Genomic DNA, 27,924 nt, shown 5'->3' on the forward strand with positions numbered 1-27,924 from the left:
TCGTGAATTAGAGTTTCTTGAACAAGTGAGAAAATTAATGGGCTTTCATCCCAGAGACACCATCTCTATCTAGATTCCTATTTTTGAGATTGAGATGTTGGGCATTGCTCATCCATGTCACCGAGCAGTTCCTTTACATGATCAGAGCCTTCCTAGTTCCTTTGGCTTTCCCTGGTGGGCTTGTATTTTGAAAAATCTTCCAGCATTATGCATTTTAGCAGTTTCTAATGGGAGAGATCATGAGTATCTTACTCTCATCTCTGCAAACAGAGGAAACTTCGAGAGGTGTCCACAAAATTCCAGCTCTTCCAGAAGCCTGCGAATTTTGAGCAGCGAATGCTTGACTGCAAGCGTGTATTGGATGGAGTGAAAGCCGAGCTTCACGTCCTGGAGGTGAAGGATGTAGACCCTGATATCATCCAGACCCACCTGGACAAGTGCATGGTGAGCTTGAGGGGCAGCTTGCATGGCCAGAGCTGCTCTTATGGTTTAGTCCAGAGCTTCTGTTCTTACACCTGGGTTCAGACGTCGTGGGTGATGGAGAACATATTCAGAAATCAGAAAAGTGGCTCTCCCAGGACAATTAGAAGATATAAGAGAAATAGGAGGAGGTGAAAGCGATGGTTATGGTCTATACAGATAAAGGCAGTAGATTAAACACATAAATAACATGTATTAAAAAAAAAAACAAAGAAACATTTAAATCACAGCATGAAGTGAGAAGGACCTCTGCAGGATGCACTGGTAAGCTAAGCCTTCCACAGTAAATTTGAAGCCACTAGACATACCACATCTAGTGTGGATAGCAGGAATATTATAGAGTGAAAAAATTGTTCTGCTGGGAAAATGACATTAAAATCAAAGTTTAAACTTAAGAGGGGGGATGAAAGGAATGAGAAATAAGACCTTACTGTTTCATTCTCTGTAGTTTGTTGAACAGAATTTTCTACATGAGGTTAGTGAGATGATCTGAGCTTAGCCTTACTATCATGCCTGGCAGTCTTCTGAGAGGAGTTTAGGGGGAGATATTGGGGCTTGTTGAAGCTGTCATTTCTACTGTTTGTTTCTTATGTGTGTGGAAGAGAACACAGAGAGGACACATTTGAATTCCATGCAAATGTTGTCAGCATCTCTTTGTGTATTGGCATATGGTGGCAGACATCAATGTCCTGGATATCAGAGATAATGGCTTTGTGTCCTTGAAGTGTTTTGGGTTGGGTGCTGATGTGTGGATAAGCTGCCTGGGCAGAGATTGGGGATTCAAGGTGACAGGGATGAAGGCAGTTTGGAATGCAACCTGGTGTGGAACTCCCATTTCATAGGACCATGTCCACCTTGGTGCTTTAAAGCTTTTTTTATATTTTCAGAGTGTAAATTATACTTGCTATGGTAGATTTACTTCCTCAGAGAAATAAACGAGTAAGTGTTAGGGATTCCACGTTCTTTCAGGCACACTCCAGGGGCAGCTGTCTTCTAGTCATGGTGTTAGGAATTAAAAGCTTTTCTGTGGGTGCAGGGAATTGAACCAAAAACCTTGTGCTTGGAAAACCTGTGCTTTCCCATTGAACAGTCCGCTAGCCCTACAGTGTTGAGTCTACAGAGCCTTTCCTATTGACCTCCTGGCATTTCCCGTAGTTTTTGAGGGAGACGTGTTTATGACAAATACCAGGATTTGTACTCATCATTAATAGACCCATCTTGTTTTATGTTTAAACAAAATCAAACTCTATTAATTGCTCTCTTATCTGATTTAAAAAACTGTTGCAACCTTGGCTTCCATTGACTCAACCTTCAAACCACAGTAGAGAAAGAAAATGCCTTTTGATGTCCTTGGCGAGATATTAGCTGCCCAGCTATAGAAGCGATGTTCTGAAATGATGTCAGTTGGGGAAATTTTCTATTAACAATTTAAAAATTTCCTCTCTTTCAAAGAAACTGTATAAAACATTGAGTGAGGTCAAGCTTGAAGTTGAGACGGTCATCAAAACAGGGAGGCACATTGTCCAGAAGCAGCAGACAGACAACCCAAAAAGCATGGATGAGCAGCTAACGTTCCTGAAGGTTCTCTACAATGACCTGGGTGCACAGGTAAGACATTTCACTCTCTTCCCCATTTTTATCTCTTGATTTCTCCATCTCTCTCCCTCAATCCCTATCATATTTTTATTCTTTACATGCATATTAAGAGTAAAATTGTTGGTAGTCATATAGATATTTATCTTTAATACTTAATACAGATCAATGTTTCTATTTTCCATGGCTAGTGAAATTCTCTAAGTTAGTCTAAGGAAACTCAACAAAGCAGTAGTTTCTGCTTAAATCTTACTTGCCTTTGAATTTCTAAATTGAAAAGTTTACCAAGGCATGTTAATGCCAGGATCTAGTAAGTGTTAAGTGGCAAGTGGTCCTCAGTAGTCTACTGATCTAGTAAATGTTCGGTAGTAGATAGCCCTTATTTTAGTCTACTGAGACTTAAGATCCTCCGCTGAGTGGGGGTTACATTTGGTAGGCCATTCCTCTGAGTACCTGAATTCACTGGGTCCCACAGAAAAACTATCCTCCTGGGTCTTTGAGAGTTCACCGCTGCAATTCAGAGTCCAAAGAACACCTGGAAGCCAAACTGACAGTGTTGAAAAACTGGTTTAGATAGCGTTTTGTTTGTTTGTTTTGAGACAGGGTCTCCCTATTATGTAGCTCTGGCTATTCTGGGCCTTGCTCTGTAGACCAGGCTGGCCTGAAACTCACAGAGATCCCCCTGCTTTTGCCTCCCGAGTGATGGGATTAGAGGTGCGCTCCACCATACTCAGCTTGGGTAGTGGTTTAATTCTTCCAAAGTGGTTGAACATTAGGCTCAGACTTGGGTTAGGAACACTTTCTGAGGAAGTGCTGCATAAGCTGGGATATGAAGGATAGGTCACAGTAACCTTGGTGAATGCAGGGGAGGATTATAGAGCAGCTTGTGTACATCTTTGGGGGGAGAGACAGATGTGTGTGTGTGTGTGTGTGTGTGTGTGTGTGTGTCTGTGTGCACGCGCATGCATGTGTGTGTGGTGTGAGGGTACCAGAGGAATATGGGTGTCTGGCTCTGGCACTTTAGCTTACTGAAATATTTACCAAGAATGAATGGTTATATAGCCGAGCATGAGAAGGAATGAATACTCAGGTAAACGTTTTACAACCTCCCATGGCCCAATTCCCCATGGAGATTGTCCCTCTTCCTGCATTGATGAGGTTGAGAAAACTGTGTGTTCTTTTAAGTTGACCTATGAGTTGTTTTCTTCCTGATATACAAATCTTCGATAGCATTAAGTTTGGTGATCATTGTATAGCTGCTTGGGCAAGTCAAAGTCCGAGAATCACCATGTAGTTCAAGTGTTTATCATTTCAATCTGCATTAAGGTACTATGGATTTAGTGTTATGGATTTGAACTGAAATCCATCAAAAATATTTCAGTTAAAAAATTCAATAGCCATTTGGGCATAAAAACGTCAAACTGCACCAAAGGAGGGAGAGAAACAGAGTGTGACGCCATGTTACTTTTGAACTAATTTGGTCTCTCTGTCACTTTGTATCTTCTTAGAAATGTTCATCTCAAATGTGACATGCTATTCCCATGCCTGTTATCTGTACATTTGTGCTTATCAAAGTAAGACATACATCAGTTAATTTATGTGGTAGTCAGTTGTACCCGTTAAGGTAGGTGAGTTCTCTCAGCTTTCTGGTTTGAGTCATTGCTTTGGTTTGAGAATACCATCATGTTATTTTAGGGATTAGATTTGTTAAATTAGTGTGGTGTTGTCTTCTTATTTGGCCTTGAGCCCCCTTAAATTTTACCTCCCATGAAAGTGGGGAGAGTATTGCTCATCTCAGAAGCTATTATGGATTTTATCGCGTGACACATTTAAGATTCATTAGCACATTGTGGAATCTACTTGAAGGGGCTAATGAGGGGTTAGGATGTAGACTGCCTAGCAGGCTCAAAGCCCCAGGCTTAATTTCCAACACCGTATAAATGGGGCATGGTGACTATTTTTTCTATAATCCCAGCACTCAGGAGATGGAGGCAGAAAGATCAGAAGTTTGAGGTCTTCCTATACTGTCGACCTGGAATACAGAGTCCCCATCTTAAATAAAAGAGACTGATGTTAGTTCAACTCATTTTGCTTTCTGTCAATTAGGAGAACAGAACAGTAAGATTCACGGTGTATAGTCATCTGCTTCTTAAGTCATATGGTTAGTAATAAAGCACGTATTTGGGAAAACAGTGCTTTTCTCCCACACATGGCTACCTCCCTCTGTGCTTATGCTTTTAAATGGAACCCTTCTTTGAGAGGATGCTAAGCCATCTTCTCATCGAAATTATAATGTGCGCTGATTATTGTTTCCTTGATATTGCTCCACGGCCTGGGCTAAGTAAGTCCCTTGTGTAAGCCTTTCTCTCACTTGGTGCTTAGAACAGTGGGGCTGGACTCTGCCTCCTTCAGCGTGGAAGTGAGTGGTGGAGCCTGCCATGCACAACCCAGGGTTTCCCAACACTTGCTCACTACAGTGTATGGAATTGCAGGATCCAGGTGATGCTGAGGTGATGGAAATAAAACAGTCATGGATGCCTTTGGGTTGACTCTGAGTCAGTTTGCATCCTTTCTGAATTCATTCTCATTCATGTTCATCCTTTCCTTGTTCAATCGTAATTCTCGTCTATCCTTGTTTTACAGTGCTCTTGGCCCCTTGTTCATCCTTGACCCCCTGTTTGTCCTTGACTTAGTCACCATGTCCTCCCCACCTCCCTTGTTCAGGTGACAGAAGGGAAGCAGGACCTGGAAAGAGCCTCTCAGCTGTCCCGGAAGATGAGGAAGGAGGCCGACACCCTCTCCGAATGGCTTTCTGCCACGGAGGCAGAACTGGTGCAGAAGTCCACATCGGAAGGTGTGATTGGTGACCTGGACACAGAGATCTCCTGGGCTAAAGTGAGTTTCCCTTGGGGTGGCAGTTGGTGTCATACCGGTGGCATTTGTTTGGGATAATCTAGGTATCTGGGATATCTCTACTTCGTATTACCCATAGCGTCTGCTTTTCTTCACAGCTTTCTTTCCTGATTTTCTGTTCTGGGAAGAACATTTTAAATACAATCTGTTTGTTTATTGTCTGTTTCCAGAGATGGTTTCTTTCTGTAGCCTGGGCTGGCCCTGTACAGGATGACTGTAAATGTGCAATAGTCAAGCTTCCTCAGCTTCTCAATGCCAGGATTACAGTCATGTGCACCTGTGTACTGTGTGTATTTGTGTGTGTGTGTATATGTTTGTATATGTGTGTGTGCTGTGTGTATTTAGTTCTGAAGTTGAACTCAGATGTCCTTTGCTTTCTTTGGGACAGGCTCTCGTTTTAAACATGAAGCCTGTTGATTTGGCTAGACTGACTTGCCAGCATACTCCTGTCTCTCCTTTCCTGGTGCTGGAATTACAGTCGTGTGCTAGTGTTCCTGGCTTTTCACTTGAGTGCCAAGGATCTGAACTCAGGTCCTCATTATTGGTCAACAAGCACTTTACCAACTGAGCTAGCTCCTAGCCTTATTAAACACTTCATCTTCCAAAAGCATTAATTTCAAATCATCAAGGTTTTTTTATACTTTATGTTTAGGTAATATTTGAAAAATTTAAATACTAGAAGTTAAGCACCTTAGCTGAGCATGGTGGTGCATGGCTTAATTCTAGGACTTGGGAGGCAGAGGCAGACATATCTCTGTGAGTTCAAGACCAGTATGTACATGGTGAGTTCCAGGTCATCCAGGGCTATGCACACTAAGTTAAACACCTTGAAAATCTAGGACATTTCCCCCCACTATTTATTCAGTCTTTGAATTATATACAATAATTTTATATTAATTAATGACCTTTATAATGCAAAATAACTAATGCAGTGATCATAATCACACAATTTAAAGAAAAATCCATACAGTACTTCCCTTGAGCCCTATTTATTTTTGTTTGGAATAAAGAGGTAACTTGCTGCTTCCTGCTTCTGAGCTGGACACAGGATTGAGTGAGGGGGAGGGGACCTCTGTTTTCCTTAGTTTGCTTCATATGAAAGAAACAGGTACGCTTCAGAGCATGCTGCAGATACATGACGGCTGCAGAAACATGTATTACAGAGTTTCTCTGAGTGTCCTCTCTACGTGATTCCGGTCACTCTCTGATGTAACTGAGTAACACGACTTTCCCCTTCCCGAATACTCTGTGGAGAGGACACGTGGGAGGAAGTCAGGCTGCCACACTGGAAAGAATATTCCAGTTTAGAAAATAGCTTCTGGAAATGCTGTCTTTGCTGTGGGTTGTGTGAGGGAGGAGGAGTGGAGAGGGGTGGGTGTGTGAGGGAGGAGGAGTGGAGAGGGGTGGGTGTGTGAGGGAGGAGGAGTGGAGAGGGGTGGGTGTGAGAGGGAGGAGGAGTGGAGAGGGGTGGGTGTGTGAGGGAGGAGGAGTGGAGAGGGGTGGGTGTGTGAGGGAGGAGGAGTGGAGAGGGGTGGGTGTGTGAGGGATGAGGAGTGGAGAGGGGTGGGTGTGTGAGGGAGGAGGAGTGGAGAGGGGTGGGTGTGTGAGGGAGGAGGAGTGGAGAGGGGTGGGTGTGTGAGGGAGGAGGAGTGGAGAGGGGTGGGTGTGTGAGGGAGGAGGAGTGGAGAGGGGTGGGTGTGTGAGGGAGGAGGAGTGGAGAGGGGTGGGTGTGAGAGGGATGAGGAGTGGAGAGGGGTGGGTGTGTGAGGGAGGAGGAGTGGAGAGGGGTGGGTGTGTGAGGGATGAGGAGTGGAGAGGGGTGGGTGTGGGTTGTGCAAGGGATGAGGAGAGGAGAGAGGGGCGTGCAAGGAAAATGAAGAACACTGATGGTCACCAGTGCATTCTGGATGACTGAAAAAAAGAAAGGACCAAACGTGATTTTATTAGATCCATGCTTTTCAAGAAAATATAATCTTCTTTGTTTAGTACACTTTGAAAATAATTCTTCTCCACCGTTCCATTCTCTCTCCTCCCTCCAGTCCCTTCCCATGCCATCCTTTCTTTTTGAGACCGGGTTTCAATAGGCAGCTCAGAGCGGCCTTGGACTCTTGATGCCTCAGCCTCTTGATTGTGAGGATTTCAGGCAAACGCGATCAGGCCTAGGCCCACTATAATTTCTTTCTTTATTAACTCTATAATAATCACCATCTCACAGTAATCACATACTTTCCTTGGTTTTCTGAATTGCTAGAGTCACAATCTGTACTTTGGACCCAAACTAAAATTAAACAAAAACTATTGTGATGTTGATAAGCTTTTTTTTATAAGCCTCTGTTTTTCTATTATATATTAGAGACAAGTATAGAATTTTAGTTATTTTAATTTTTTACCTTGTTTTTCACTCATGGATATTAAATTTACCTCCATCCTTTTTCATTATTACGTACAGTTCTATGAAGAATATACCCATAACTGAATCTTCATACATTTATAATTGTTTTCTGAGTGTATTTTAGTAGCCTGAAAATTCTCAGGCTAAACAGTATGTCCATTTTAAAATCTTAGACGTGCTGTGAGTCTGTCCTTTAGGGATAAGGACCACTTGTGCATCAGTTCCTTCCTGTTTTTGTTTGGTTTTGAGAGGGCATTTGGAAGCAGCGTGAAAGCTCTTTCTCCGGTTATTTCATTAGAACCTTTTCCATGGCTGTAGCCACCTGTAGTCCTTTTTGAAAGCTATTTTTTCCTGTAGTTTTGAGCATTTTTTTTTTAAAAAAATCCCCAGATTAGTCTCTTAATTTAGATTTCTTTGTTAGGCTTATTAATGCTTACTGTGTTGTGTAGTATTAAAAAACCCTTTCTTTGCCATTATAGTTGACTTTCTGCCCTTTAATTTTCTTAGATAAACACATAAGTATTTTTCTAAAAAAAAGGAATTATTGGATCTCCATTCCCGTTTCCTCTAGTTTCACAAGAGCAGGCTCTACTCTGGAGAGTTTCTTCATGATCTTTTGTAGTCTCATTATTCAATCCTTTCATATTTGAGTCCATCTAGAGTTTAATTTGTGGCCCATCACAAGAAAGGCTCTCAGCTTTGTCCCCAATAACTAACCGATGATCCCAGCATCATTTATTGAGCTGTGAGTTTATTTTCTCTAGTCTAACGTGACAGTTAGTGGACTCTGACTGCATTCTGTTGTTCAGCTCTGACCCATTCCCGTCTTCTAGTTCCAAAGCTCTTGAGTGCTGTCATTTGGTTATCCATTTTAATTCTCATTAAACGGTCCTTGTTGGTCCTGGAGAGATGGCTCAGAGGTTAAGAGCACTGGCTGCTCTTTCAGAGGTCCTGAGTTCAATTCTCAGCGACCACATACATGGTGGCTCCCAACCATCTATGATGGGGTCTGATGCCCTCTTTTGGCATGCAGGCATGCATGCAGACAGAGTACTCATACCTAAAAAAAAATACATGAGTAGATAAATAAATTAAAAAAAGAAAAAGTAAAGAGCCCCTGTCTTTATGATTTTGTGGCTGATGTACTTTCATAGTAATGGTTCCCAAATTGGTTACAAAAATTTTGTGTTGATTTAGTTCAAATTTATAGGCTTGTTAGGTGAGAATTTATATTTTGGCTTTGGTTTTTTTTTTTTGTGGCTGGCGATTAATCCTAGATTCTCACACATGCCATATAAGTGCTCTGCTGGCCCTGTTAAATCTTTTCAAAATTAAAAAAAAAAAACAAAAAAAACCATTTGATACTGTTATACATTATGGGGTGTGTGTGTGTGTGTGTGTGTGTGTGTGCACGCACATATATGTGTGAGTAAATGTGGAATGAAGGCTTCTTGTGTAATGGGACAGTTGTAGAGATCAAAGAATAACTTCCAGAGTTTGGTTTTCTCTTTTTACCTTTGTGTGTGGTTTCCAGGGATTGAACTTGGTTTTCCAAGCTTACACAGTAAGTGCCTTTCCCTGCTGAGCCATCTTTCTAGCCCTAGTTGGAGCCTAGGCTGGCCTAGTCCTGGAGCTCCTCCTACCTTTGCCCAGTTTATCCTCCAGCATGCACCACAATAGGCGTAAATCCTCATTAACATGCTGTCATATTTTCTCCCAATCCCTGAATTCTTTTACTTTGCCATATATGTTTGATTTTTTCTTTCTAAACATTGGGCATATATACCCATGTATTTATTATATATTATTTTGTTTTTATTACCATGTAGATGTGCACATTTTCTCTTTTTTACTAATTGCATATGTATATATACATATATATATATACATAATGTATGGGTGATATTGATTTGTCTGCATTAATATTTGATCATCCTTTTTTTCTGGTCTTATGAGTTCTATTTTTTGTTAAATATCATACCTAATGGGGAGTTTGTCTCTTGTGAAATATATGCTCCTTGGGAAATATGTACTCCTGAATTCGCACTTAATCCTTTTACAAATTTGAAGTAGTGAGGATGGAATATACAACCCTCACAACACATTCTCCTCAGTGGAGTGGGAGGAACGTTGGTGTGGAGGATAACCACCCTCCTTTTCAACGCTGTGTTTTCAGATTTAAGGAGTGCATTTATTTTATAACATTTCTAGTTTCTTCACTTGAATATTATGTGCAATATTTAAGATTAAAGGTTAAGTGGCATTTTTATTAGTGAACTTAAGTGGGAATTTTACTCCCACTTAAAAAAAATACTGTTTTCAATGGTCTTTCTTTACTGAAGGAGTGTAGCAAGTCTGAGCTGCGCAGAGCGTGCCTGTAGTTGTTGTTCTCCCAACAACTTGGTGGAGGAGAATGTCTGCAGGAAATGTCTGGGTGCCTTTTAGATACATCACTAAGTTCATGACCAAGACAGTGTCTAAGCCTTGGTTCACTTTTAGATTTGTAATTCATGTCCTTTCCGAAATGTGACTTTGTACACAGTGTCCACATGGGGACTTGAATACCTTGAAATGGTTGCTATAAATGTTGCCTTAAGAAAGTGGACCACTGGGCTGGAGAGATGGCTCAGTGGTTGAGAGCTCTTTCTGCTCCTACAGGGGACCAGTGTTTCCTTCTCAGGACTCAACAACAATCTGCCTGTAACTGCAGGTCCAGGAGGTATGATGCCTCTGGCCTGAAGGACACACAACTACTCAAACGTGTACACACACACACACAGGTGTAAATAAATATAAAGCTTAAAAGTACTTTTTGAAAAAGAAGCAAGAGTTTTAAAAAGATACAGTGCCAGGAGGTGCCTCTGTCCACTGCTGTCAAGAGATTTTGCGTTTTTCACCATACTGCATTTTTATACATGTTCCCTTTCCTGTTAAAATTTCCTTTGTGGGTGAGTTCTTATCAGCTTTTTCCTACCTAGCGTGTTGCCCGCTCGTGGCTTGAAGCTGAAATCCAAAGCTTGTGTTTTGCTGCTTCTCCTTGACTTTCTTAATGCGTATTTCCCATTTGAACTTCTTACATTTTTTTTCAAACTCCCTTATTAACCGTTTTGATTTTCATTGTTGTTTGAGAGTTCTCGGTATATCAGTGTGTTGAGTTTTCTAAGGCATTGCAAGTAATCTAGGAAATCATAGACTCTTATGCTGCTGGAGGAGAAAAGTTAAAACACACAATGCATGTACACACACACACACACACACACACACACAGAGAGAGAGAGAGAGAGAGAGAGAGAGAGAGAGAGAGAGAGAGAAGTTAGGTAAATTTTATGATATTCTGAAAGTCAAGTGGGTTTGTTTTTTTTTTCCCCCTCCAGAATATTCTGAAGGATCTGGAGAAGAGAAAAGTTGACTTAAACGGCATTACCGAGAGCAGCGCTGCCCTTCAGCAGTTGGTCTCGGGCAGTGAGTCTGTCTTGGAAGAGAATCTCTGTGTGCTCAATGCTGGGTGGAGTCGAGTCCGGACCTGGACCGAGGACTGGTGTAACACCTTGCTGGTATGTTACCAGAACATGTCAGTGGTGATGTCTTCTCTTCGTAGCTATATAGAGAGCATATGGCCCCCATTAGAATTCAAAATCTGGTTCCTGCGTCTCACGGGTTTGTTTTGCTTTGCTTGTAAATTAACTTTATTATTCTCTATTTTATTTTTCTATTGAAAAGGTATCAAGTGGATGAATTTATAATACCTTTATGAAAGTAAAATATTCACACTGAATATAGATGCTGTCTTATTTAATATTTTAGTAAATATGCTTTCATTTTAATTATATCATATATCAGTTGTTATAATAAATTCTATATATCTGTATGCATATATTGTATATGCATTGTATACAGTCTTTATAATGTCTTAGTCATGCACTAGCTCAGAGCATTATGCCAAATGATGGGGCCTATAAAGTTCTTGACTTTTACCTCAGTGAAGCTGCTTAAAGATTCTATTTCTCACTTATGCAATTGACATTATTATAATTGCTACCTTGTATTATTTAATGATGATTGAATGACTTTGAACATATAGTGGTATTATAGAGCAATATATTAAACTTCCCATTTAAATTTTTTATGATTATGATTGTTATGACCATTACATTTTCATAGTGTTAGGTGGCCCTCCTCTACCAGTAATAAACATATGGCAGCCCCAATCTCTCAAGTGAGAGTTTTCATTTACAAACTACTGTTTTATTCTGACACATCTGATAGGACTTATCTAGCTTATATAATTCCCTTGTAATAGATAGAGATAGAAAAAAGAATAAATTGTCTGTTGAGCATTTTTTCCAAATATGTAGGGCAGAGGAAGTCATGTGCTTATGTCTTCATTGGTCAGAGGTTTCTTATATTCCAGTCCATGACCTATTACCTACCTGACTTTAGGTCAGTTATATAAACTGATACATTACTACATATCCATGTAGAGGAAAGTGCATAGCTAAAGCTGACCATGGAGATGCATACCTGTAATCCTAGCATGTTAGAGACCAAGACAATGCTCTAGCATTCCAGATCAACCTACATAGGAAAGCTGTGTCTCAAAAAACAAACAAACAAAAAATAAACCCAAAACAAAACAAAAAAAAACCCAACACTCATTCCCCCTCAAAAAAAGTCAGGTCTGGTGGCACAGGTTTGTAATCTCAGGTACTTGGATGGCTGATGCAGGATCACAAGTTGAAAGTCTGCAAACAGTAAATTCATCCTAGACACCTTAGTTAGACCCTGTCTCAAAATAAAAAGTAAAAAGAAGAATGGGGATATATTCAATCAAGTAGTTTGTGAGGTCCCATGTTCAAGCTCCAGAACTATAAAGCAATCGCTCCTCCCTCCAGAAACTCCAAACCAAAACCAAGCCAACTATGTGTAAGAATGTAGCAAATACAGTTGTTCTTTGTTGTATAGAATTGTGGGATACACAGTGTGCTCTTTGGTGGCCTTTCAACTCTCTTCTGAGATCATCACCTTACTATTTCATTTGATTATGTCAACATTATTTTACTCTTCTGTAGAACCATCAGAATCAGCTGGAGATGTTTGATGGACATGTTGCTCATATCAGCACCTGGCTGTATCAAGCGGAAGCTCTACTGGATGAGATCGAAAAAAAACCAGCAAGCAAACAGGAGGAAATCGTGAAGGTAGACAGCCCCTAGTGTCGCAGGGATGATATGCTGTGGTCTGTTCTCCTGTGCTGTCAGTTGTGTGGGGATTCTCATGCAGTTCACTTTTGAGCATTTGTCATGATGGGAGAAACTCAGATGGCCATGGATTTTCTGTGACTTGCTCTTCATCTGGGTGATGGTGCTGAAATTTCTTCCTAAAACCACGGATATTTATTTTAAATATCTTGAGTCCATAGTAAGCATCACACCCATATTTGTCTTTGACTTTTCACTTGAAATAATCTCTCTGTCTCTTTCTCTCCTTTTTCTTTTTCCATCAGCGTTTGTTGTCTGAGCTGGATGACGTTAACCTCCAGGTTGAGAATGTTCGTGAACAAGCCATCATCTTGATGAATGCCCGTGGAAGTGCCAGCAGGGAACTCGTAGAACCCAAATTAGCTGAGCTGAACAGAAACTTTGAGAAGGTGTCCCAGCATATCAAAAGTGCCCAAGTGAGTACTTGCACTTTTATAGAATACCATTTTCCCCATGCGTAGGTCATTTTGTGCCAACCTACTAATTTTTAAAGTTAAATTAATTTTAATAACTTTTTGGCAAAGTAGTTGGTTTTACTTATATGTGATTATTAATATATAAGGAAGTATTGTTTACTAAATAACTCACAAGTGGTTTCAGAGTCAGTTGACAGTTGGGATAGGAATAGTGCCATTTGTAGATGAAAACTTCTGTCCTGCCTGGTCCCACAGCTATTCGGTTCCAAAGTAACACACAGAGACTTATGCTAATTATAAACTGGTAGGCCTATTAGCTCAGGCTTATTATTAACTAGGTCTTATAATTTAAATTAATCCATAATTCTTATCTATGTTTAGCCATGTGGCTTGGCACCTTTCTCAGTGCAGTATTTTCATCTTGCTTCCTCTGTATCTGGGTGGTGACTACAGATTGAGCCTTTCCTCTTTCCAGAATTCTCGTAATCTGGTTGCCCCACCTATACTTCCTTCCTGGCTACTGGCCAATCAGCACTTTATTAAACCAATATGAGTGACAAATCTTTATAGAGTATAAGAACTTTATCCCATAGCATGATACTAACATAAAAATCTTTATAGCATTTTGTACATGCTCTTTTGAAAGTGATTTTAATAGTAACAATGTGTGATCTGTTATAATTTCCTAAGTTAATTTTACGGATTTCGTGGTTCCTTGGGGAATATTGTGTTTGTTACAATCATCTTATTTGTCTCTCTTGGCATCAGAGTTTATAATTCATTGAATTGTAGAGGTTGTTCAAGGGCCGTTCCAAAGATTTTCAGCATTGGCTGACAGAAAGATTTTGTGTCTGTAGTCAGGATGTGAGAACGTTGCTTCCCTCATATTTGACTGTCACGGGGTGTTACTTTTCTTCATTTATTTTTATTAAAATTGTTCTTCTGACTTACCTTTTCTGTATAGCCATGAAAGTGTGCCATTTGGAAATATAATCTTTTTTGAAGTTTGAGTATCAAAAAAATCCAGGGAAGTTCTTCTGAACGTGTAAGGGAGGCGTTCTCTAGGGCGTCCTGGCACTGGGTGAGGACTGGCCATCGTTCCTCTATGACCGTGGCAGGGATGGCTTGACTCATGGCCCTGTTTCCTGTAGGGTTTTCTGTTCACTTTGGCACCTGCCATTCTGCAGCTCATACCTCACGCCCCCGGCTCAAGGTGGAAAAATGAGTTATTCTAAGAAGCCCAGATTGTCATACATCCTTGTTCTATGATGCATGACATAAAAGTCATTTTAGATAAATGCTGGTACCTGCTGTGAGCCCCCACCTTTCAGGATGAGTTTGGAAAATTAAGTTAACTGTATGCTTCAGAGGCCTCTTTCCCTTCCTAGATGCTGATTGACCAGGACCCTACCTATCAATGCTTTGGTCCTGCTGGAACTGTTGAAGCTGCTGGGTCTTTCTCTGACTTGGAAAAATTAGAAAATGACGTAGAAAACATGCTGAAAGTTGTGGAAAAACACTTGGACTCCAGGAATGATGAGGAAAAGGTAGGCTGTTTTCAAACCCTACTTTCCTTTTGCTTTTCCTTCTTTGAATTTGCTTGCTTGACCTGCTACATGTAACTGAAGAAATCCAGATGTGATTTATGAGGGTCATTGTCAAAGCTGTCAAGTGACTTGTGTAATGCTTGAAGTTCACGTACAACCCTGCTTGGTGGCATACTCATCTAATCCCAGCAATTGGGAGGCAGATGCAGGAGGCATGGGAATTCAAGGTCTTTTTTAGGTATATAGCAAGTATGAAGCTATCCTGAACTACCTGAAATCTTAATCTCAAACAAACAAACAAAATCATAATGATGATAATTATAATAATAATCAATCATATTGACTCATGTCTACGCCCTACTTTCTGTCTAAATGTAATCATCTAAGGTGTGATAAACTGGCTTTGGAATATTTTATTTTCAAATATAAAGTATTTAAAGAAAATCACAAGCTGTTGCACTATCTAGGCTCTTGTAGATTGCCCACACTGCTCTATCTTATCAGCTTAATTCTCACGCTGAGCAATGGTGAGTATTGCATCTGATTGGACACTTTTGCCTTTAGCAAATGGTTGTTTCTTTAAACATTCAGATGGATGAGGAGAGAGCCCAGATTGAGGAAGTTCTGCGAAGAGGGGACCATTTGTTACATGAACCCATGGAGGACAGTAAAAAGGAAAAGATCCGTTTGCAGTTGCTCCTTTTGCATACACGTTACAACAAGATTAAGGTATGATGGAGTGGTCTCTGCAGCCAATAAGTAACTTCACCATTTTCTCCCATCCAGGCCAGTGCTATAATATTTAAAGATACTTTCAAGCAAGTCAGTTAGAAAAGTGTATGATTTCTTCCACTTTCTTTAATTACTGGCCTTTTTTGTTTGTTTCTTTTTAAGAGTTGGAGATGGGATATTATTGTTTTGCGCCCTGAAAGAGTTGCATACAAATAATCAGTATGAACAAATATTAAATGAAGCATCACAATGCAGTCAGTGTAGAAGAAGTAGCACTGCAGTAAAGAAAATCCTTTGTTTGCTGTATTTGTCTGTAAATCCGATATGTTCCAAAGCTAATGACATATTATGTTGATAGTGCCCAGCAGTCCTCTTCTTTCTGATGTGTTCTACTAGATATGCTGCCATTTTCAGGTAGGGCACTACTCAAAGACGTAGACGTGGAAAGCCTTATTTGCAATCATCTCTTTTGGTCTTGTGGTCATGCGTGAAACCTGGAAGGTCTCCGTCCTCCAAGAAGTGACTTCCTATTTTATTTCTTTTTTTTCTTTTTGGAGTACTGAGCATGCTATCAATATTTTAAGCTTTTAAAGTGTGTATCTGGTGTAGTATGCCTTATTGTCTGGAATAGGGTTCGCCGCTCACTGTCTGAAGTGATTTCCTCCCTAGCGGTGTTTTAACTGATGTTGTTCTTCAGGCCTCTGTTCTGTCTGGAATCAATTTTGTTTGATCTCCTTGGTATCAGAGTGGATTCCTGTGCTTTGGCTTGCTGACTGACCATTGGTTGTCTCTGTCTGCATGGCCCTTGTTGTATGACCAAAATGAAGTGGCCATCCATGTCCACCTCTGGCTTCTTTCTTTCTTAGTCAGTTCAGTCCCCTTGCAAACCATCTCGTCTGTCCAGAAGGAGTCTTCAGTTCCGTTCTCAGTTACTTTCTTTTTTGTCTCGCCATGTAAAGCAGGAATCACAGCCACTAGGCTTCAGGCTGGGGGCAATTGCCTGGAAAATGTGTGCCTCACAGCATGAGAACTTCAGTGCCCAGAACCACGTGAAAATGCTGAGCGTGGTGGCACAGCATTCATTTCCAGTGCTGGAGTGGCAGACGGGAGGATCTCAGGGTTTGTTACCCAGACAGTCTAGCCGAACCGGTGAGCTCTAGGCCATGCATAGGACCAGTGAAAGACCGTGTCAGCAGGTGGGTGGTGTTCCTAAGAATGACACCTGAGGTTGCCTCTGCCTTACACACATGCACAGCCACACACACGTGCCTGTACATGCTTGAGTATACAGGTGTACCTGCACATCTAGGAGCACATGCATGCGCATACATATCCATGCATTAAAACAAACGCACAAACCCTGCTGGGTGGAATAACACAACACACACACACACACACACACACACACACACACGTATATTCAACTTGAAATATATATATTCAAGTTGAATTTAGCACCAGGTATTTCCCAGTTGCTTGTTATAAGGTAAGAGAAAAGTGATGACATGTGCAGAGGTCAGAGGACAAGGTGCTGGGTTTGTCCTTTCATCCCGTAGATCGAGAGCATCAAAATCAGGTCACCAGATTTAGTGGCATGTGCCGTTACCCACTGAGCCATCTCCTTATGGTGTTTTTAAATGTGGATATTGAGATTATTTGGAGAACGTAGACAAATGCATAACAACAACAACAGCAACAAAATAGCAACAGTAGCAGCCACACCCTTGCCTAAGGGTAGTTAAGTCAGAATCTTTCCAGGTTAGATCTAGGAGTGGCACATTTAAGAAATAAAGTTAAAAACAATAATGCTAAAGCCATGCAAGTGTACGTGGTATGCTGAACCTTTCTCTCCCATAGTCTCTGCCCTCCCCGTCTCCCCCTTCTCACTCCCATCATTCCCCATTGTTCCCTCCCCATCTCTCCCCTTCTCACTCCCATCATTCCCCATTGTTCCCTCCCCATCTCTCCCCTTCTCACTCCCATCATTCCCCATTGTTCCCGTCCCCGTCTCCCCCTTCTCACTACCATCATTCCCCATTGTTCCCGTCCCCGTCTCCCCCTTCTCACGCCCATCATTCCCCATTGTTCCCCCAGAAGTTTCACTTCTCCCATAGTCTCTGCCGTCCCCGTCTCCCCCTTCTCACTCCCATCATTCCCCATTGTTCCCCCTGCCCTCCCCGTCTCCCCCTTCTCACTCCCATCATTCCCCATTGTTCCCGTCCCCATCCCCCCTTCTCACTCCCATCATTCCCCATTGTTCCCGTCTCCCCCCTCTCACTCCCATCATTCCCCATTGTTCCTGTCCCCATCTCCCCCCCCTCACTCCTATCATTCCCCATTGTTCCCGTCCCTGTCTCCCCCCTCTCACTCCCATCATTCCCCATTGTTCCCCCAGAAGTTTCACTTCTCCCATAGTCTCTGCCGTCCCCGTCTCCCCCTTCTCACTCCCATCATTTCCCATTGTTCCCCCTGCCCTCCCCGTCTCCCCCTTCTCACTCCCATCATTCCCCATTGTTCCCGTCCCCATCCCCCCTTCTCACTCCCATCATTCCCCATTGTTCCCGTCTCCCCCCTCTCACTCCCATCATTCCCCATTGTTCCTGTCCCCATCTCCCCCCCCTCACTCCTATCATTCCCCATTGTTCCCGTCCCTGTCTCCCCCCTCTCACTCCCATCATTCCCCATTGTTCCCATTCCCGTCTCCCCCTTCTCACTCCCATCATTACCCATTGTTCCTGTTCCCGTCTCCCCCTTCTCACTTCCATCATTCCCCATAGTTCCCTCCCCGTCTCCCCCCTTCTCACTCCCATCATTCCCCATTGTTCCCGTCCCCGTCTCCCCCTTCTCACGCCCATCATTCCCCATTGTTCCCCCTGCCCTCCCCGTCTTCCCCTTCTCACTCCCATCATTCCCCATTGTTCCTGTCCCCGTCTCCCCCTTCTCACTCCCATCATTCCCCATTGTTCCCCCAGAAGTTTCACTTCTATTTTCCTGTCATAGATGCCAATGTGATTTTTCATACTTTTATAATGTCGAGGAACCATCCGGTAGAGAAAACAGATAGTATTTGTCTTTCTGACACTGGCTTCATTTGCTTAAAACTCTTAAGTTACATTTTTTTTCTGCTGACCATAGAACTTTTAACTTTATGGTTGAAAAAATTCCAGTGTCCATTTTCTTTACCCCTTCCTCTGTGGTTGGACACCAGTTTTCATTATATTTGGGGTGCTGTGCTGTAATGAACTCTAACATACACTCCGAGTTAGCAACCACAGGCACAGAACCTACTTTCTTTTTTTAAAAAAATATTTATTTATTTTTATGTATACAATATTCTTTCTGCATGTACGCCTGAAGGCCAGAAGAGGGCACCAGACCTCATTACAGATGGATGTGATCCACCATGTGGTTGCTGGGAATTGAACTCAGGACCTTTGGAAGAGCAGGCAATGCTCTTAACCGCTGAGCCATCTCACCAGCCCCAGAACCTACTTTCTTATGTGCTCTACTAACTGGCCTTTTCCCATTTGTGAACCGGGATATTCCTATTGTAACATCGGTATGAATTCTTGATGTTGGGTAGACAACTCAGTAGGTGACATGCTTGGGGTATAAGTCTGTGTACCTGTGTTTGGATGCTTTGTGCTCACATGTAGCGTGGGCGAATTTATCAGCACACCTGTAATTCCGGCACATAGGAGGGCGGGACAAGTGGTCGTCAGAGCAAGCCAGGTAGCTAAACTCTTCATGTCAGTCAGTGCCGGGTTCAACTGAGATGCTCTGCCTCAGTGAATAAGGTCCACAGTGACAGAGGAAGACTCTGATCACAGCCTTGGCCTTCTGCTCTCATGCATATGTGTACGCACACACACACGCACCCATGCACACCAAACACGGACACATACATAAAAAGAAGCTATGCATAGGGTCGGTGAGATGATTCAGTTGTTACAGATGCTGCCTGTACAGTCCTGCCAACATGAAGGCAATTCCTGAAGCCATGGTGGAATGAAAGAGCTGATGCCGAAAGTTGTACTTTGACCTCCACACCTGTTCACACACGCACACAGACAATAAAAATTGAACTGTATAACAATAGGAAATATATGAATGCTTTATAAAATACAGATATCCTTCATTATAGTTCAATTGTATTATATTGTGGGGTCTTGTCTTTTAGTTATTTTAACACATGCATAGCTACATAATGGCTGTAGTTTCTGAGATTTTTTTAAAACTTGTTTTGCCTTCTAAAAGGTCCTTCTCTTTCAGAGAGTTGATGAATAGTAGTTCTGTTCCATTTCAGCTTTTTTTCTGCCTTATTGGGTCAATAACAACAAAGTAGAGGATATTATAAAATATTCAGTTCCTCCCTTATCTGTGTGGGCTATATTGTGGGATGTGAGCCACCCCATGGAACGTCATCTCATTTCAGAACTCTGCTGCCTGTGCCATATTGTCTTTTTGTTTCTGTGCCCCAGCAGCCCCTGTGTGGCTGTGATGTGTGGTGTATGCATGGGAGTGTGCATGCAGAGGAAGGGGCGGGGGCGGGGGCGGGGGCGGGGGCAGGGGCAGGGGCAGAGGCAGAGGCAGAGCAGAAGCAGAATCACGCAGATGCCTGAGGAGGGCAGTAGATATTTTCCTATATTGTTCCTTAGTTTTTGAGACAGAGCCTCACTGAATCTGAAGCTCAGGGTTTCACTGGCAGGCTGGCTGGCCAGTGAGCTCCCAGCATCCTCCCGTCTCCTATCCCCAGCCCAGGGTTACAAGCACAGGTTGTGAAAAGATTCAAATTCAAACTCCCATTGAGCCATCTCTCTAGTCCTCCCTGCACCCTAATCCTCCCCACCTTTGTGGTCCTCCCCATGTCTTTTCAGGACCTCTCTCTCTCTCTCTCTCTCTCTCTCTCTCTCTCTCTCTCTCTCTCTCTCTCATAATAGGGCATTTTGATTTATCACACTGGGAGAAAAGTTTATTTGGGGAGTAGAAAACACATTTTGAACTGCTGAGCTCCTACAAAAAGTAGAGAGGGACAGGAAACCCCTAAGCAGGGCAGTAGATGAGAGTGTCTTGATGAATGTGTATTCTTTTTGCTTGTTTGGTTTAATCTGGATCTTTAGAATGCTGTTATTGATCTGCCCTGTTTACTGTGAAGTCTCAGGTCACTGTGACCTTGCAGAATAATAGCCTGTCATGTGACCCAGGAAGCAGACCATGATTCCTGGTCTTGCCATTTGTTAGGGAGGTACAGAGGTGCTTCAGCAGTTTCTAGTGGTAATATCCAGTGACGTGAAATGGGGGAAAAGTCCTGCAGAGAGAAACACTCTCCACCCCAATTCAAGGACTTGTGGAGTATCAGCTGCTGCTGGTCTCTGAGAAGCAGATCTTGTTAATGGCCAGAAAGCTGCAGCAGAAGGATGGCTGTAAGTTCTCAGTGTGCAGATGCATTCATTGGATTGCTTTTTTTATCCTTAAAGGTGAGGAAAGGGATGCGTGAACCTAATTTTGTGACCTCCTTCCTGCCATGATGGGCTCTTTTAAATGAAATCAAAAAATTTGCATATGTATATTTAGCATTGATAAGATATTTAGCATCTTTTTATTTAGAAGATAGTAAAATTAAGAGAATAAAACAATCATTATTGACAAATGTAGTTCTGTTGATAGAGTCAGGAAACCCATAAGCTTGCTCAATCAAACCAGCCTCTGTAGGAATGATGAGAACAGAGACTGATTGGTTCCTAGAAGGCAGGGCTCTCGGATCTTTAATGCTGCTGTGATGTGCAGCCCGGAGTTTTAACTTCTCTTAGAGGTCTTGAAAATAATTATAATCCTTCAATGAAAAAGCATGTGTTTGTCTTTGTCACGATTGTCCTCAAATTTACAGAAGAATGCTCTAGTCTACAAATAAAGCATAGCTGTGAAAGCTTTGAGCTGGGCATGTGCCTCAGTTGGGGGAGTGTTTGCCTGTGTGAATGAAGGCCCAGGTTCCACCCTCAGCACCACGTACAGTGAGTGGGTGTGATGTTGGTGGTATTAGCACTTAGAGGCAGGAGGGTTAGAGTCAAGGTTATCTTTGGCTGTATGGGGAATGAAGACTAGCATGGTGTACCTGAGACCCTATCTCCAAAGAAAAACAATATGTCAGGGAAGACATCTGAATTCATCAGTAGCTACACTGGCCATTTGAGAGTTGTATATCAGATCTGAGTTTGAGGCCAGCCTGGTCCACAGAGTGAGTTCCAGGACAGCAAGGGCTACACAGAGAAACCCTGTTTCAAGAAAGCAAAAGAAAGAAAAAAAGAAGTAGGAGATTTATTTATTAAACTATAGCTATCAAGGAGTAAAGAGGAGCAAGCAGCCCACTGTAGACAGCACTTTATTCTGAGTGGAGGATGCAGGATTTCTACAGTACGGCAAAGGAGACCTGAGGCCAGCACTTTAGGGCACATTAGTCTACTACGTCAGGTGTCTGTGCCCAGCATTGCTGTCTCAAAGTTACACTGATATCATTTCATTCAGAACCCCCATGGCATTTCTTGTGTTGGTTAATTCATCAATCACTGAAACCCTGTCTCATGTATGTTGTCCTCACTGGCTTTCAACCAAAAGCTCCTCCTATCTCAGCACCACACCGAGGAAGACGATAGGTGTGCGCCACTGTGGCCGTTGAGAATGCTTGGAAAACATGTTTAGCTTCAGTTTTGAGCAGTGTGGCCTACAAAGTATTTAATCTCATTGGTGATATTGTGGAAGGATGATGTAAAAAACGATCTTAAGATGGTTTATTTCCTGTAGTTGACAATGGACCACTTATTTGTGTTTTCCTCACAGCTCAGAGAAGCAGTTGTGCTTCCTGTTTGTTAGGGAAACCACGTAGATGCCGGGGGTTATAGATAAAGACGTTAGTTTATCGATGGGGTATGGCAACAAACTTCAGATGGAAGGGGAAATAGATTTTGTTGAGCTTCTATAGCAGCAACGGTTAAAATAGAAAAATTTGATGCTATTGTTTCCATTAGCATTTATTAATTTTATATGATAGTGGTTTTGCTATTTTTTTATGCACGTATACAATGTGGTTTGATCACATTTACCTTATCTATGGTTCTTGAAACTTTGGTTGGATTTCTAGAATGCTTCCATAAACGGTCCTGTAATTTTTTTCTCCCTGGTTTGCTGTTACTTTTCTGGGGAGGTTTTAAGATGCCTGCATTATTTCTTTGATTTTTTTTTTAACAGACAATCTCTATCCAGCAGAGGAAAACGATTCCACTTTCTTCTGAAATTGCGTCATCGGCCCTCCCAGCGGATTATCTAGTTGAAATTAATAAAATTTTACTCACTATGGATGACATTGAATTATCGCTCAATATTCCTGAGCTGAACACCACTGTCTGCGAAGACCTCTCTTTCCAAGAAGACTCTCTGAAGGTAAAAATCTAAGTGCTGAAAGGTAGTAGCCATGGTTAATAAATACAATGTAAGGATTCCCTCCGTCCTTTGGTCCTCCCTCCCCTTCTTCCCTCCCCTTTTTCCCCTTTTCCCTCCCCTTTTGGTTTATTAAAGGCAGGGCCTCCTTGGATAGCCCAGGCTAATGTGATGTTCACATCCCTCTCCCTTTGCCTGTTGGGAGCTGGGGTTCCAGGCACGAACCACCATGCTCAGATGCTATTGTACTTACTTAAGATGATCAAAATCCTTGATTGTTCCAAGTCAGTGATACTATGTGTAAATAGTGAAGCTTTACTCTGTTCACTGGAAGGATATAACAATTTTTTTTCAATTAAAAAAATGTGTGCTTGGATTTTTCTGTACGCACAGTTATTTGCAACAACAGAGACCTTATTTTAATCAGATAGAAACTTGATTGTCACTTGTGTCAAATGATGTCAGGTCATCCATATTGATTTAAGATTGGCTAGTTGCCCGGGTGTGGAATTGCATTATTGATTGCGAGCTCAAGTTTTCAGTCCTTTGAAAGTTTCTTTTCCATATAGTTGATTGCACTTCTGTATAAAATCCTAATAAAATCTCGGAAGGAACTGGCATATGTGATGGATTTGATAACTCATTTTCTCATTTAAGCTACTGTGATTAGGCACTTAAAACTCTTAATTCCAGATCTAAGCCTTTCCTTACCTTCATCGAATGTTCTTAAAGCCTTTCCTACATCCTGTCCACAAGCCAGTTAGAATGTCAGGGTGGGTGCTTCCCCATGCACCAGTGTGATGGTATTCCTCACATTTGGGCTAATATAGATTTTTACATAGAAAATTCCTCAGTTTGCACATGCAACAGTAATTAGCCTATTATCTTAAATGAATACTTCATGTGTAAATCTTTATCTGTGATTCTGTTTTTTTGTTACTTTACTGATTTCTGTTTTTATATGATGAAATGTTTGCAGGATATCAAAGATCAGCTGGACAAACTTGGAGAGCAGATTGCAGTTGTTCACGAGAAGCAGCCGGATGTCATCCTCGAAGCGTCTGGTCCTGAAGCCATTCAGATCAGGGACATGCTCAGTCAGCTGAATGCGAAATGGGACAGAGTTAATAGAATGTACAGCGATCAGAAAGGGTAGGTGTGAGTCAAATGGATGTTTACGTAATGTGAGGACCAGTTCCTGGGTCACTGAAAGTGTACGTGTGTGTACGTCAGGATCATGGAAACCACTTTCTACATCTTTTCTAATATGACCTGCTTTATAAATAGAGATGAGCTCCATCCTTAAAGAGAAATGTGACCACAGGCCACAACCATTTAGAACATAATATCTTGATAGTATGGGAGAGTACCTTTAGTTTTAGCATAAGGAAAGTCTCTCTCTTTAATTAAAAGGGATTTTATTAATGTTCCTTTCTCCTGGATGCCATGATTAACATGAATGAGGAGCAGAGGCAGCTTCAGATAATTGGAATCCATATTCACCAGCTTCAGATAATTGGAATCAATATTCACCAGCTTCAGATAATTGGAATCCATATATCACACCAAGTTTTCTTTCTTTCTTTTTTTGCTCCTTAAAGTCTTCTACCTAATAGAATGTTTTGGAGCTTTTCTCTTAGTAGCCTTTGCACAGGGGCCTGTGAATAGGGGAAAAGAGAAATGGGCAAGATTTCTTTTTGGATTAGCGTGAGATAGCCTGATGAAAAGCACTGTGCATCAAGGAGGTTATCACAGAGCAATCCACTGGAAATATTCAGATGCAAAAACGAGGGGTCATATTGTCAGAATATTTTAGCTCTACAATTCATGTGGCTGTTCAATCATTGAAGAATAGAACTCAGCTTTGTTGCTATGTAGATTTTAAAAACGGCCTCTTTGTATAGTTAGGGAGCATCCTCATGTTCATCCTTATACGTATTTTTTGTTAGACCTGGAATAGTAGTTACTTTGCTCATTGCTGATACAAATACCTAATCAAAGCAACTTAGAGAAGGAAGGTTGTTCTCGCTTATGGATTCAGGGAATTCAGTTTGCATGATAGACTAGTTCTGGCTGCAGGAGGAGTCACATTACATCAGCAATCAGGAAGTGAAGAGAGAAGAGGAAGTGGGGTAGAATAAAACCTCCAAGCCTCCTAAGAGGTATGCACTTCCTCTGCGAGGCTCTGTTTTCTTACAGTTCTACACATCCCAAACTGTACCACCAGCCAGTGATCATGTATTCAAGCACATGGACCTATGGGCCACATTTCACATTTAAATCATAACACGTGGTTCTTTGTAAAGGGAGACTGCACTTTTGCTCTCCTGCTGCCTGGACCCATTTAGTCACATAGAAACTGTATTAATACAACACTGTTTGGCCAATGGCTCAGGTATATTTCTAGATACTTCTTACATCTTAAATTAAGCCATTTCTATTAGTCTATGTATTGCCACGTGGTCATGGTGTTACCTCATTTCGTACGTGTATTCTTTCCTTGGAGGCTGACTGGCATCTACTTGACTCTGCCTACTCTATCTCTGCATCTCTATTCAGATTTCCCACCTGGCTTTACTTGGCTAAGCCATTGGCTAAAACAGCTTTATTTGTTAACCAATAAAAGCAACACATATACAGAAGGACATACCACATTAGTTACTAGATAAAGACAGTTAAAAAATGAAAAGATGTTGAAACTCTTTCTGTATTATGACATGAAGTTGGCTACTGTGTCCTGCCGGTCGTATTTATGAACATGCCCTTCCTTTAGAACAATGGCTAACTTTGACAACACTATTTCACCAGTATTACAGTGATGGGTTGCATTGCTGTCTTATTTTCTCTTCGTTGTTAGTGCGATTTGAAGATTCTATACAGCAGCGTGGCTCATCTTTTAATCCAAGGGATTGCTACTTATTGTTTCAGAATGTTGTGCTTCCTTAAAGATATTATGTATGTTTTTTGTTTATTTTGGGACTACTTGCAGTCTTTTATATGCCACTTAAACTCAGTGTGCCTTTTGACATACAACAAGTTTAGTTTTGTAAAATTATATCTGATAGTTTTTTCTTTTGTGATTGCATAAAATTAACCTTTTAAAAAATGTATCCTTTCCTTACATTTTTTCGTAGGTGGGTAAGCAATCGTATGTGTTTTGAAAACAATCTTAGTTGCTTGATTTGAAATTTCCATTTAATGAGCCATCAGAATTAGATTTTGGAATGTATTATGTGTTACGGTCCAGCTTAGTAGCTGTATTCCCCAACTTTAGTATCCTGAGTACTGTCTATACACCTCTACTTTTCTTTTTTTTTTTTTTTTTTTTTTTTTTTTGGGTTTTTCGAGACAGGGTTTCTCTGTGGTTTTGGAGCCTGTCCTGGAACTAGCTCTTGTAGACCAGGCTGGTCTCGAACTCACAGAGATCCGCCTGCCTCTGCCTCCCGAGTGCTGGGATTAAAGGCGTGCGCCACCACCGCCCGGCCACCTCTACTTTTCAAATGATCCTTGGACAACTCTCTCTCTCTCTCTCTCTCTCTCTCTCTCGCTCTCGCTCTCGCTCTCGCTCTCGCTCTCTCGCTCTCTCGCTCTCGCTCTCTCGCTCTCTCGCTCTCTCTCTCTCTTCTCTCTTGCTCTTGCTCTCGCTGTGTGTGTGTGTTTTGTGTTTTGAGACAAGGCTTCCCTGCCCTGGAGCTCGTTCTGTAGACAAGACTAGCCTTGAATTTGCAGAGCTCCACCTGCCTCTGCCTCCCAAGTGCTGAAATTAAAGGTGTACACCACCACCACCCAACGTCCTTGGACAACTTTTTGACTATATTAAGCACTGACTGGCTCTGTATTGGCTCATTTTTCTTAAACAAATGACCAATTTTTCCCTAAGAACTTTTTATTGCACTTATTGTTTGTTTGTAATAATGTCATAAATTACAATTATGTTATTTTATATTAATTTAGTTCTGCTTCTTATGCTTTTATGCCATCAATTTTAGTTAAATACCATATTTTCATTTTTAAATTGTAAATTTCTTCATCTAACTTAGTAAAATTTCTCTTAAATGTTCTAGAATAATTATTCTTTCATTTGGGTTTGTTCTACCTTTAAATGAAGCTTTCAATCAGTAGTAAAACCACATACTTTTTAGGAGGATAGAATAATTAGTAATGTTTTTATTTTTCATGGTACTTAAATGCTAAGGGTACAAATTTGGGTAGATTAAAATGCCTACAATTAATCAAACGTGGCTTTGTAAGTCAGAGAAGGCAAAAATCTTTTTAAAAAGCAGAAATAGTGTGCAGAGAGGAGGCAGAGAAATGGCGATGGAGTTTGCACACTGTTTTGCATTTGGCATGAGGCTCAAAAGGTAATTAGTAAATGCAACCTACCTTGAAATGTTTTGTAGAACCAGAAGCTGTGATTTTACTCAATTTAAACTTTAAATGAGATGGTATTGACTGGTATTATTATTATTGTTGATTATTGTTATGATTATTAAAGAAAACCTGTTTCCAGGTAGTTCTGCAAAGCTGGGAAGCTCCTCTGATTCTGTTTCTTGTGCCCCAGTTCTTTAGCCAGGACTGTGGAGGAATGGAGGCAGTTCCACCATGACCTGGAGGACCTCACACAGTGGATATCTGAAGCTGAAGACCTCCTGGTAGATACCTGTGCTCCAGATGGTAGCCTGGACCTGGAGAAAGCCAGGACACACCAGCTGGTGAGTGCTTCCTGTGTCAGGAGGGATGTATGGGAAGGCTGGATGCGTGTTTCCATGTGGTTGCTAAGATATGTTACAGAAGTTGGAAACAAATCTATCGGTTTTTTTTCCACATGTGCGTACATCACTGTAGTTTTTAATCACTGTCAGTTTTTGCTTCTCCTCCCAGTTTCCAGTTTTGAAATTCCAAGAGCTTTGACCACCATACAATTTAGAAAGCTCGATGCATACTCACCTGGGCTTTCTGCCCTTAAACACATAGGCGTCCCATTTGTGTTCATACATGTCATTGATAATTGTTTATGAAAGTACACCGTCCTCGATGGACAGGGCAAGCCTCTTGGGGACTCAGCACAACATCAAAGTCAGCTCTCCTGACACTAGGTCACTAAAGAGAGTAATGGAACAAGCGCCCGTTCCGTCTTCCATTGCCAAAGGTGTTTCTTGCTT

The 27,924-nt window shown here is 41.5% G+C and overlaps 1 protein-coding gene across 5 annotated transcripts in view; it reads left to right on the forward strand.

Moving 5' to 3' along the window:
* Utrn (utrophin) overlaps positions 1 to 27,924 on the forward strand; it is a 506,130-nt gene that overhangs the window by 193,049 nt on the left and 285,157 nt on the right. For all 5 annotated transcript variants that reach the window (XM_075948903.1, XM_075948906.1, XM_075948904.1 and 2 more), the window contains 11 exons: positions 271 to 444; positions 1,933 to 2,088; positions 4,798 to 4,968; positions 10,753 to 10,932; positions 12,448 to 12,576; positions 12,882 to 13,052; positions 14,441 to 14,599; positions 15,191 to 15,328; positions 22,574 to 22,765; positions 23,742 to 23,914; positions 27,324 to 27,474. In XM_075948903.1, coding sequence (XP_075805018.1) covers positions 271 to 444; positions 1,933 to 2,088; positions 4,798 to 4,968; positions 10,753 to 10,932; positions 12,448 to 12,576; positions 12,882 to 13,052; positions 14,441 to 14,599; positions 15,191 to 15,328; positions 22,574 to 22,765; positions 23,742 to 23,914; positions 27,324 to 27,474 — 1,794 coding nt within the window. The remainder of the gene's footprint in view (positions 1 to 270; positions 445 to 1,932; positions 2,089 to 4,797; positions 4,969 to 10,752; positions 10,933 to 12,447; positions 12,577 to 12,881; positions 13,053 to 14,440; positions 14,600 to 15,190; positions 15,329 to 22,573; positions 22,766 to 23,741; positions 23,915 to 27,323; positions 27,475 to 27,924) is intronic.

This window comes from Microtus pennsylvanicus, chromosome 1 (assembly GCF_037038515.1).
Source record: "Microtus pennsylvanicus isolate mMicPen1 chromosome 1, mMicPen1.hap1, whole genome shotgun sequence".
NCBI classification, from domain to species: Eukaryota; Metazoa; Chordata; class Mammalia; order Rodentia; family Cricetidae; genus Microtus; species Microtus pennsylvanicus.